General features: G+C 58.3%; 1 protein-coding gene across 2 annotated transcripts in view; it reads left to right on the top strand.

Moving 5' to 3' along the window:
- RARA (retinoic acid receptor alpha) overlaps positions 1-12,434 on the top strand; it is a 44,518-nt gene that overhangs the window by 11,994 nt on the left and 20,090 nt on the right. For both annotated transcript variants that reach the window (XM_047708562.1, XM_047708561.1), the window contains exon 2: positions 9,524-10,065. In XM_047708562.1, coding sequence (XP_047564518.1) covers positions 9,888-10,065 — 178 coding nt within the window. In that variant the 5' untranslated portion in view covers positions 9,524-9,887. The remainder of the gene's footprint in view (positions 1-9,523; positions 10,066-12,434) is intronic.

Raw genomic sequence — 12,434 nt, 5'->3', positions numbered from 1 at the left:
CAGGGAGTGTTCTGGGGATTGGCAGGATTGGCTGAGAGTGTCTGGGTGTCCCTACAGGGTGGGCGGCATGCGGGGACCAGGCCCAGAGTGTGAGAATGTGTCAGCAGCAGTGTGTCTGTCCCCCGTCTGGGTCTGGCTCGGGTGTGGGTGTCTCTTGCTCGTCTGGATCTTGCCTCCCGCTCCAGTCCCCGCCCACCCCACCCCCCCCAGCTGGGACCGCCTGCTTGCTCTCCCTCTCTCTCCGCAACTGGAGCCTCCCTTGCCTGTTCCTGGAATTTGGAGAGGAGGAGGAGGAAGAGGCAGGCAGACAGACCTCCCACACTCTAGCCCGCCCGCCTGGCATCATGGGGAAATGAACTAGGTGCTAGAGAACTCAGGTTTCCCTGTCTTCTCCAGACCCACTGACAAACGTCACAGAGTCTAGGGAGCCGGGTCATACAGAAGGGCCTTGGGCTGCCGCCGCCTCCACCTGCCTGGCAGTGATGCCTCCTTCTCCCACCCAGCATCCTGCTTGCCCGGCCCCTGCTGGGACCTCCAGGCACCACTGTCAGCCCTGGGGAGCGGGTGGGGGATTAGACTGCTGCCAGGCTGGCCAGCACCTGTTGCCAACCCCCAGCCCCGTAACTCGAGCTGGCCATGGAGGGGGCTACAAATGACAGGTGGAATTTCTGCAACCAGGCACCCCTCCACCCCCCCCACCTCTGCACTGGATATGCTTTTCCCTTCCGGCCCCGGAACAAGGAAAGCCTGCCCCCCCAAGTGTCAACCTGATCTCATGGATGATGTCCCAGTCCTGCCTGTGGGGGCAGGGCCCGAGAGGTGGGCAGAGGAATGAGTTTATTGCTGTTTGCCCAGTGACCCCCCCACCCCATTCTCTGGCTGCAGAGCTGGGCTGGCCTTGTTTAAGTTAACTGAGCTCTGCTGCTCTGGGAGGGCTGGGGGGCATGGGGGTTGTGGATGGGGGTGGTTCTCTGTTAATGTTTTAATTGCATAAAAACTGGGAGCTCAGCTCCCGACCAGTGGGGAGTCTGGGTCTGGCTAGCCGCCCAGTTTGGGCTAAATATAGTCTGGGACATCTGCAGAGAAGGGGAGGGGGGGTGGAGGGAGGTTCCATCCCCCCCCCACCTTCCGCCAAGGTGCCCTCGTCTGGGCCGGCACCTTGGAGCAGGGAGGGGGGATTCCTCAGCACAAAAGGCAGGGGAGAGGCGGCGGGGGCTGGGTACAGTTGGGATCTCGCCTGTCTGGCGGCCAGCAGCTGCCTGAGATGAACCCGGAGGCTCAGGACAGAGCTGGAGTGGGGCGCACTGGCTGGATCCAGTGGCTCTGCTCCCCTCCCCCCAGAGCTGCTTGAGGTCAGGCAGTCTCTGCATGTCACCGTGCCCGGCCTGTGTGTCACTATGACCCACTCGCTGTGGGCCTCTGTGTACACACCTACCTAGGCGTGGCTCCCTCCTGGCCCCTCCCCCGGAGCCTCTGTCCCCTGGGTCCTACCGCAGATCCCCAGCCCTCCTTCCTTCTGTCCCTTGGCCCACAGTGAAACCTCCAGCCCAGGAATCGAGACTTGAGAAGGGGAAGCTGCGGTGGGGAGTTCTCTGATCTCTAGTCACGGCAGGAAGTGGAGGGGAGGGGGAGCCAGGGGGAGAACCGTGAGTGGCAGGCTGGGAGGGAGGGCATGTCAACCCTGCGGACCAACCTCACACACTGCGGTAGGGGGGTGGCCACCCTCCTGGCTGGCCCCCTCCCCTCCCGCTCTGAGTGGGGGAAGCTTAGGGGACAGCTGATTCTCCAGGGGCTGCTAACAATCATTATCACCCCCCCACACTGAAAAAAATGTCTTCCTGTCACGTGCCCGTCACTTCCTGTCCCACTGTGGTTCCTGGGATGTTTGTTGTTGGTTACCATGGAGATGGCTGCCGTGGGCACTACCCTGGTTCTTGTGGGGAGGGAGCTGCCCCTCCCCCCAGACCCACAGTTGTGGGGGGGACTTGGGGGAGCCTGCCCTGGGGGCTGTTTCAGGCTGAGTGTGTGTGGTCTCTGATGCCCCAGATTCCCCCAGGGCCCCCCAGACTTCTGTCTGTGGGAAGGAGTCACAGCCACCTACTTAGACCGAGTGTTGGGGAGAGTGTGACCGTGTCAGGCTGTGCTTAACTGTGGCTGACTGTGAGTCTGACCCGTTGTGCAGACCCTGTCCCCTCCAGCCTGGGTCATGTTCCCTTAAAGATGTTTCACAGACGTTTGAGGAACCTCAGCTCCCTATCTCCTTTTACCCCTGGAACCGTCTCCCATCTTGTGTTCTCATGGAAACTGCCTTCCTCAGGGAGCTTCTGTGATTTCTTGGGGTTCAGGCTGGAGTGGGAGGAGGCTCTGAGCAGGTTGTGTGTGTGTTTTCGGTGGTGGGGAGGTGGGGGTGGTGGCCTACGGACCATCCTCACCCCTGCACACTGCCTGTACCAGCTTCTGTCTGGGTGTGCAGGGGCCCTGTGCCTTAAGGGGAAGGCCACGAGACTTTGTGACCCATTTTTCCCACCCCCTGTGGGCTTTCCTCTTAAGCCAGGGATGGAGAGGAGAAGAGATTCCCCCTAGTTCTAACCCCCAACTGGTAGGTGGGTGTAGAGGAGGAAGTTCCTGGGGGGTCGATGGATGGGGGGGTTTGGGGCGGGGTACAGTCTGACTCAGGCCTGGTCTGGGGTCAGAGCCAAAAGGATATCCTGAGGCAGGAGTGGGGGGCGCGTTTCCAGCTTCCCTGCAGTCTGGGTCCCCAGGGAGAGGTGCTGGGAGGGGACTGGTAGTGCGGTGTCCTGCTGACTGTCTGCCCTGGGATTCAGAATCTCGCAGTCTCAGCTTTAGGGCAGGCTGAGGGGATGAGCGTGGTGGGGGGTGGGGGTTGCCGCGCGCGCACACACACACACACACACACACGCACGCACACGCACATGCACACCCACTCTGTGGGAGCTCTGTGCTTCTGTTGTGAGAGAGCTGTGCTTCCTGCATGGCGGAGTGGGCAGACGAGTGGTGAGGGGGCAGTTGGCAAGGGGAGGGTGGGGAAAGCCCCATGACAGCCTGGGTCTAAGAACGGTGGTTTCCAAGCTGGGGGGTCCCCTTTGTCTGTGCCCCTTTGGTCCCCCACCCAGACAGAGGTGCCTTTGTTTGGTCCACAAACTCCTGTGGTCTGGCTGTGGCTTCAGCAGGCTCATCTCTTCCTCTTCCTGTTTTCTTCCTTCCCCGTAGGTTGCTCCCTCTCCCTGAGGCCTGGGCTGCCCCCTGCCCTTTCACCTACTCCCTGCTCTGAAAGAAGACCCAGTGGGTTCTGGGAGGCCCCTCAGCACCCTGATCTTCGGAGGTCCTGAGCACGTCTTTTGGGGGCTTTGGGGTGCATTCCCTGGGGAACACAGGCATTGGAGGCGCCATCGTGCCCTCTGAGACTTGCCTTTCCTTCTCCCAGAACCTGGTCCGTCCCGGGCTTGGGCTCTTCCATTCGCCCTTTCTGCTTCGTATTCAGTTGCTGCCAAGCCTGTGGGCATGTGCAGGTCTGGTGATCCTGGGTAGCCGGGGCAGAACCTGGGACCAGGCCCACTGAGGAGACATCAGATGCATTCTCCTGGGGCGGAGTGCTGCCTCTTGAGGCAAGTGGCCAGTGGCAGCCTCCAGAGGAAGATGCTAGACTTCAGCCTTCCCTGAACCCCCTCTGAGGATGGGCTCTGGGCCTGCACAGGTTTGGGGCAGGTTTTCAAACAAGTCCTAGCTCCAGTGAGGGAGGCCTGGGGTCCCACGGGTCTGGTAGGGAAGAGGTGCCCAGTACCTGTTCTAGCATCATCCAGGTGATCCTACTCAGGCAGGACCCCTTGGGATGCTGATCTCTTTCCGAGTGGGGCTGGCCTTGCTGGCTCTCTGCAGCTGGGACCCTGATGAGCAAAAGGTAAACAGAGGACCAGAGTAGCCAGACTGTGTGTGGGCTTGTGGGGGAAGAGAGGGGTGAACGCCTCGGACAGAGGAACCTTTGGAAAAGGGAAAGAAGGAATAGGGGTCATCACTGCTCCCCAAACCTTGCTGAAGATCTGAAGAACTTGGAGGAGGGGAGAACTGTGGCTCTGTGTGTGTGTGTGTGTGTTTTCCTGGAAAGTTTATAAATAGTTCCAGCCCACTCTTCTGGTTTGAAATCTGCCCCTATCCTGCCCTGCCCTGCCAGCTCCTGGTAGGGTAGGGAGTCCAAAGGGGCAGGTCTTTGTTTTTACCAGGGCTCACGTTCTGTGTATCCCTTTGCCCCCCACCCAAGTTGAGCTGAACTTTGGGTGTCATTTGCCTATGATTCACTGACTGTCTAGAATGCTTAGGAAAGCCCCTGTCTCCCCTTCTTTTAAGTTCCCCAGTCTTGATCCCCTTCTGTCAGCCCCTCTGGGACTGCCTGCCTTCTGTTCCTTGGGAGCCAGTGTTGCAGGGGAGCCTGGGGAGTGGAGAGGAGGGAATAAATGAAGAAGGGAGGCTGGGCCAGTGGGACTTGGGGACCCCTGGCTCCTCTTCTCCGGGGATAGGAAAGGAAATAGTCTATTTCTCTTCCCCTCCTCTCCTCCCCAAATCCAAAGGTTTCCCTTTTTTGGTTTGTGAAATGAAAGAAGGGAATTTGGGAAAGTGTTGTGGTTGGGCCTCCACCCACATCCCTGTCCTCAGTCTGGGGGAAGCAGACCCTGCAAAATGGGTAACTCTCTGTCTGGGGCCTGTCCACAGACACCAGCCGTGGCTGGGGAGAGGGAAGGGAGAGCGGACACATGGTCCAGGGAAGCACCGGGGCTGGTGAAAGGTGTGGGGACAGGCTCGGTTCCCTAGCACCTCCTGTATGCCCAGTGCTGTGCTATGTGCTTTCCAGACTTGTCTGTCTGAAATCACACCCCCAGTTGTTGAGGGCTACAGCTCACAAGCAAGTAAACAGATACTTCAAGAGGTTAAGTGACGGGCGCCTGGGTGGCTCAGTGGGTTAAGCCGCTGCCTTCGGCTCAGGTCATGATCTCAGGGTCCTGGGATCGAGTCCCACATCGGGCTCTCTGCTCAGCAAGAAGCCTGCTTCCCTCTCTCTCTCTCTGCCTTCCTCTCCGTCTGCTTGTGATCTCTCTCTGTCAAATAAGTAAATAAAATCTTTAAAAAAAAAAAAAAAAAAAAAGAGGTTAAGTGACATGCCTACGGTCACCCAGAGTGGCAGAGCTGAGATTTGACCCTTCAGACCTCTTGTTCTACTATCTTCATGGCTCCGTCAGCTCTTGCCTTCTTCTCTGGGGATGTGAGTCTAGGGACATAAGGACTGGGCAGCTGGGGACGCCTGACAGTGGAGAAGGTATCCTGGCACCTTTTGGGAGTGAAGGGAGGCTGCAGTGGGCTGGGTGCGTGGCTGGTGGTGGGCCCTCCAGCTCCTACCCTCTTCTGCTGTGCCCAGGCGAGACTCAGCGTATTGGAGTGTGGGCCTGTGGTTTTCTCTCCCTTGCAGGAGGGTACCTATGGGCCATGAAGCTGGCGGGTATAGGGTGGAGGTTGGATGTGGGTAGTTTGTTTTCCTTTTCTTTGGTGCTGGTTTTGATTCTCTGACGGTGTCTTCTCTCCCCCTGGGTGCAGGGGGCTGGGGCCCAGGTGCCTCCCCAAGGGTCATGGCTCCAGAGAGATGAATCAGGGCCTGTGCTCTTTGCCCCTGCCCCATCGTTCCTGACCTTGCCCATCCCTGTTCCCTGGCCAGCCTGGCTCTTGGCCCATTTTTCTGACCTTTACCTCCTCCCATGGCTCAAGGCCCTACCCCGGGAGCTGAGTTACTCTGTACCAGAGTTTGTAGGCTGAGCTGGATTAGGGATAGTGAGGCTCTGATGGGGTTGGGGAGGCATTTCAGTATCTCCCTGGGGTGTGGGTTTGGAGGCAGGGGGTTTGAGGCTCGGTTCAATGTCTGACTCCTCACGGGCAGAGTTGAGGCGTTAGTTCTCTCTAGTTCTCTCTCCTCTGGGGGTCAGGCTGGAATGCCAGGGGTCCAGACAGGACTGACAGAATCTACCCTTTGCCCCCAAAAGCTGGGTCAGGAGGCCTGGGGTCTGGAGTGAATGGCTTTCCGGGCGTCAGCTCCTGGACCTTACCTCAGGGAGGCAGGCCCCTGTATGACGTGAACCCGCCCAAGTGTTTGTCAGAGGGTGCCCCTCAGTGTGTGTGTTTGGGGCTGGGCCCTCAGGGAGGCAGATGCAAAGGCCAGGCCTGGCTGTGGGAGGGCCAGGGAATGTGCAGCTTGGGAAGCTCTGGGGCTGTGGTCGTGTGTCTGTGGGGAGGTGTGTCCTGGGGCCGTGCACACAACCCCTGAACCATGTTCATTGTGTGCTAAAGCCAGGTGTAGAGAGATGGTATCTCCAGGTTCTCTCTCCTCGCGTGCGTGCCCGCACACACACAGGCTGGGGCACGCAAGCATGCTCTTGCCCACCCGGACACGTTTCCATAGACCTACGTGTGTGTGTCTCTGCAAGTGTGTGTGTGTGTGTGTGTGTGTGTGTCCGACTGTCAACGCTGATGAGGCTCAGCCAACCCCTCCTTCCCTTCAGCCTGGCTCCCTCAGCTCCAGAGTTCCCGTTGTGTGGGGCCCCACCGGGGTGGGGGGGCCTGGGGTGGCAGCTGGCCCGATGGGTGGGGCCCCTGTTCCTCTGACGTCAGCCTTCTCAGCCTGGGAGGGAATCAGCAGGGGCCTGGGGAGGGAAAGGGGCACCTCCTTCAGGAGTAAGGAGAGAGGCATTATGGTTCACTTCTGGGGGAGCTGCCCCCTTCCCTAGCAAGTACCTGTCCCCACCTCCCCCTCCCTCAGCATGGCCCAGCTGGGCCCAGAAGTCCTGGCCTTGTCCACAGTGGCCTTGGCAGGAACTCCTCCATCCTAGGCATGGTGCTTGGCCAAACTCTGGCTGTGTGCTTGTCCTCTGGACTCCAGGTCAGAGCCCGAAGCCTGGGGCTTTGGACCTGGCGTGGCCTGAGCTTGGGCAGGGGGAGGGGGAGGGGAGAGGGAGGAGGAAGGTTACGCGTTGGACACAGAGGCAGTCCTTAGTTTGGTTCTTCGGGACCCTGTTTTTCCTTTTTTCTCTTTCCTTTTCCCTTCCTTTCTTCTTTTTTTAATATTTATTTTTTATTTTTAAGTAAACTCTACTGCCAACACGGGGCTCAAACTCAAGACCCAGACATCAAGAGTTGGCATGCTCTGCTGACGGAGCCAGCCAGGCGTCCCTCCTTCCTTCTTTTTAAGAGCTTTATTGAAATGTAATTCACATACCATAAAATCCAGCCACTAAAGTGTACAATTCAGTGGTTTTTGTATATGTACCGCTTGTGCGACTGTCACCATAATCCATTTTAGAAAATAGTCAGCACTCCAAAAAGAGCCCCCCTAGCTCTCAGCAGTCACCTCCCGTTTTCTGCAGACCCACCTCCTAGCCCCTGGTAACCACAGTCTACTCTCTGTCTTTACAGATGTGCTTACCTTGGACATTTCATATAAATGGAATCATCAGAATGTGGCCCTCTAGAACTAGCGTAAGGTTTTTAAGGTGTACCCATGTTGTAGTAGTGTATCTCGGTACCACATTCCTTTCTGTGATAGAATAAGCTTCCATATGGCTGCACAACATTCCCTTTACCCATTAGTTGATAGATATTTGGGTTGGGTCTACTTGTTGGCCATTTTATGAGTAATACTGGTATGAACGTCCATGTACAAGTTTCTGTGTGAACTTGTTTTTATATCTCTTCTTGGGTAGATACCTGGGAAGGGAACAGGCTGGATCCTAGGGTAACTGTTTAACTGCCACACTGTTGCCCAAAGCAGTTGTCCTATTTCATATTCCCTCCAGCCTTGGAGGAGGGTTCCAATTCCTCCCTCGTTATTAGTCTTTTTGATTATAGCCACCTTAGTGGATATGAAGTGGTATCTCACTGTGGTTTTGTTTATTTATTTATTTAAAAATGATTTTATTTATTAATTTGACAGAGAGAGATCACAAGTAGGCAGAGAGGCAGGCAGAGAGAGAGGGGGAAGCAGGCTCCTGGCTGAGCAGAGAGCCTGATGCGGGGCTTGATCCCAGGACCCTGAGACCATGACCTGAGCCGAAGGCAGAGGCTTAACCCACTGAGCCACCCAGACGCCCCTCACTGTGGTTTTAAATGGCTGTGTTTCTGTCTGTCTCTTTGCTTTGGTCTTTCATCTAGGGTTTTCACATATATATAATGCCATGTATATGCCATATGTGTATGTGCCTACATTCATATAGAAATACATTCGTGCATAGGTATTTATGTATGGATATCCTGTGCCCCAAGTGGGTTTGATTTGAAGCATCCTCTTGTGGATGCTTCTCTTTTCCCCTTTCTCTCTGCTCTTGCTGCTGCCTCCCTGTCTCACTGTGTCCTGGGATCTCCAGGTTCATCTCTGTCTCTGCCCCACGGTGTTATCAGTGCGTGTCCTCTGGTCCCAGCTGTTCAGACAGGTATGGATCTGTGTCCACACTGTTGGGGGGCCATCTGGTCCTTCATCTTGTACCCACTTCCCACCCCATCCAGGAATGTGGTTTCTGCAGACAGTGTGTGGGTGAACTGTTTTTTTTAAACTTTTTAAAAAAAGATATTTATTCATTTATTTATTTGAGAGAGAGAGAGCGCATAAGCTGGGGGGAGGGTGGTGCAGAGGAAGAAGCAGGCTCCCTGATGAGCAGAGAGTCTGATGTGGGGCTCATCCCAGGAGCCTGAGATCATGACCTGAGCCCAAGGTAGAGGCTTAACCAACTGAGCCCTCCCAGGTCCCCTTGTGTGGGTGAGCTTTGAGTTCATCAGTCCCCCCTACCCCTTCATTTGTTAGGGGTAGGGGGCATCCACTCTGGGCAGTCACTGCACTCCTGATGGCCTGCCCACGGGTGGCCCATCATGCTGGTAAGCATCAGAGGTGACACCCAAGAGTCCTGGGTTCCCATTTCCCTATTTGTGTGTATGGCAGCGGGCCTCCTCCCTGGGCCTGTGGGACAAACCCATCTGGGGTGCTAGGGCTTGGATTTTGGGGGGAAGTGGTGTAACAGGGGCCCCCTGGCCTAGGAGTCATTTTTCTGAGAAGTGCCAATGCTTTAGGGAAGCGGCTTTTCCTCCTGCCCCCCCCCACCCCCACCCCAAGCACACGGTTCTTTGCATCTTGACCTCAGGTAACCCACGCTGGGGGGAGGTGGGCCAGCTGCCCGCCTCTGCTACAAGGATCCTCTGGGGTGGCAGACCCTGACCTTTCCCCTCAGGACTGTGGGTGAGAGGCCCTTTGTGGCTCTGGGCCCTATCCTCGTTTCCCCAGCCTGGCTGTGCTATCCTACCACCCCCAGCAGTGTCTGGGCCCTACTCCCAGGCTGTCTCTGCCAGCCAGGCATAGTGCCAGCTGTCTGCTCAGCCGGGTGCCACGGGAAAATCTCCGGCCGCCCAGGTTGGGGAGCTCCATGGGGAATGCCCAAGTACCCACTCCTTGGTGCCCACTCACCTGTCTTCTCTTTTTCTGCAGTGCCACAGGACATGGCCCCCCCAGCTGCCTAGCCAGGGCCCATCCAGGAGAGGCATCCTCTTCGGTGTCCTGAAGGCCAGCTCTGGACCTTCCCAGAAAAGTGCCAGCTCACAGAACTGCTTGACCAAAGGACCAGCTCTTGGGACATCCCCCAACCCACCCGGCCCCCAGCTAGAGTGGGGGATCCAGGAGGCTGAGATTAGCCTGCTGGCCTTGGACAGCAGCTCCAGGACAGAAGGGGGGGTGGGCTAACCACCCAAACCCCTCTGGGCCCAGGCCCCATGCCCCGAGGAGGGGCAGCCTGAAGCCCGCCAGAGCCTCCTGCCAGACTGTCTGCCTGCCCTTCTGACTGTGGCTGCTTGGCATGGCCAGCAACAGCAGTTCCTGCCCAACACCTGGGGGAGGGCACCTCAATGGCTACCCGGTGCCCCCCTACGCCTTCTTCTTCCCGCCTATGCTGGGCGGCCTCTCCCCGCCAGGCGCTCTGACCACTCTCCAGCACCAGCTCCCAGTTAGCGGCTATAGCACACCGTCCCCAGCCAGTAAGTGGGGTGGCGGGAGGCTCGGTGGGTGGGCGCGTTGTGGAGGGCAGCAGGTTGTGGGGCTGGGCCTCTGCCAGTGACACCTTCTCCGGATGAGGAGGACCATCATTAGTGTGTGTTGGGGGGTAGAGGATGGGGGTCTCAAGGATGAAAGGCTTGTAGGCCGATCACAGTGGTCCTGTCTGGTGTTGGGGGCAGTAGAGGGAGGGCAGCAATAATGCTGTTGCTCGGGGCTCCTGGCGCCCTCTCCTGAGCCGTGCTGTTGAGGGCCTTATAAATAGCTCCAAGGACTGGACACAGAGGCCAGAGGCGGGTAAACAAACCTCTCGACATTTGGTGGAAATGGCAACTCTCGTGAGAGTGGCACCCCACCTCCGCCCCACCCCAGCCAGTGCTTCTGAGGGAAAGGGCTTGAAGGAGCAGCAGGCCAGGGCGGCCGGACCCCCCCACTCCCTCCCCCTGCCAGCTCCGTCCACAGCTGCCTGGCGACCTCACTGTGTCCCAGGAGGGGGTGCTGGGCCTGGACTCTGGCAGCGCTGGCCTGCAGGCTCTTGGCAGGGCCCGTGTTTCCTCTGTGACTCCACCCTCTGCCATGGGGGTCGCCTGCTGGCAGGACGGGGGTCTCAGTACCCTTCCCAGGCTGGCCGAGCCAGGTAGTGGGAGGCGGCAGCAGCCCTGGCCAGCTGGCAGAGTCCAGGCCTCGGGCCTGCCAGGCCGCTTACAGTAACTCTGGCCCCCAGGGCCCGGCTGGGCACCAGGCCAGGGCTGGGGGTGTGGGGGAGGGAGCCCAGGCCTGGCCTGGGGCGGGAAGGGTTGGAAGCTGCAGAATGGGCCAGGGACAGCCGCTGGCCAGTCAGCTGCTGACCTGGGAAACGTGTCCCACCTCTCCTGGCGGGCAGGGACTAAACACCCTGCCCCGGGCACCCACTGCCCCTCCCACAGCCGCTGGCAGGCTGCCTGGCACCACTGCCCTGGGCGCCCGGCTGGGCTGGGTCAGTGTCCCCTTCTCAGTGTGGGGGCAGCACTCTCTCCCCGGAGCCAGGGAGTCTCTCTGTCCCTGGGGCAGGCCCTGGCCGGGCGCCTCGCTGCCCGCACTGGCCGTCTGCCCACTGCCACCACCACTTCCTGGACCTCCTCCTTTGGCTGTGCCACAGCCCCTCCCTCCCAGGCCCCACCGGCTGCCGGAACAGGGGCTTCGTGTCTGTGCCTTCCCCTTTATGACCTGGGACCAGGGGCAGGCAGGTGCTGCCCATTTCCACTGTCATGCCATTCACGCACCATCTTCTGTTTCCTCCCTCTCTTCCACCCTCACACAGCAGTGGCAGATGGCACAGTGACCTGGGAGTCGGGACCTCTGATTCTGGTCTGGTCTTCCAGTCTGTGCTAGGAGACAGGGAAGGCCAGTCTCTGGGTTCAGAGTTGCTGGGGAGTGGGTGGGCATGTCTGTGGGTCCATGTGTCTACAGGGACTGGAATTTGTATTCTTGGCGGGGGTAACTGAAATGTCTGCTTCCTGCCAGGGTGGGAGAATTCGGGGCCTTATAACCTGGTACCTGTGGATAAGTTGTCCTTCCCCAGGTGATGGGAACAGAGCCCCGGGCACTGCTCAGAGTTGGAGGGACGCAGGGCGTGGCCTGGGCTCTTGCCCACCCTGTGTCAGATGAGCAGATGCCATGCCCTCCTCTAAATGTTGCAAGCTTCTTCCTCTTTCTTAGAGGTGGGGAGGGTTTCCGGATCCCCCACTTCCCACCCTGGTAACCTTTTCTCCCTAGGGTGGGGTGCTCACATTTCGGGCAAGCGGAGCCTTCTCTGGCTTTCCCCACCCAGGTTAGGCAATGCCCCTTTCCTGCTCCCTCCCTCTGTGAGTGTGTGGGTTTCCCTACCCCTCCCCTCTTCCTAGTAAACAACTTCTCTTCCTATCCAGAACCCCAGCTTCTGAGCTTCTCCCTAAGCTGTTCCTTCTCCGTGACCAGAGGAGGCCATGGGCCTCAGGGAGCCAGGCATCTCCTCCTTTTTGTGCAGGACTGGGTGGCCTGGTGACCCAAGCTCCTCAGTCCTGGGCAGCGAAGCACGACAGATCAAAATTCACGTGTTGGAGATGGAGGCAGCCTCATTGCCCTGCTCTCCCTGCCTAGGGGCTGGTGCCAGGGTTCAGGCAGTTCCTAGGAGGCCTAGGTGGCCCCCATACATGCATGGGGCAATGGTCACCCTTTTTGTAGGAAACCTTCCAGATGAGGCCCTTTCCTCCCATTTCCCACCAAGAGGTGTTTGGATAATCGCCCCTCCCTTTCCCATCCCTCTTCCCATGTGTGGAGGAGGCTGGACCTTGAGTGTCCTGGGTGTCCCTTTCAGAGATGTGGTGGTCTGTGG

This window comes from Lutra lutra, chromosome 16 (genome assembly GCF_902655055.1).
Source record: "Lutra lutra chromosome 16, mLutLut1.2, whole genome shotgun sequence".
Classification (NCBI taxonomy): Eukaryota; Metazoa; Chordata; class Mammalia; order Carnivora; family Mustelidae; genus Lutra; species Lutra lutra.
The sequence above is the reverse complement of the archived record's forward strand: the minus strand, read 5'-3'. Positions and strand labels throughout refer to the sequence as shown.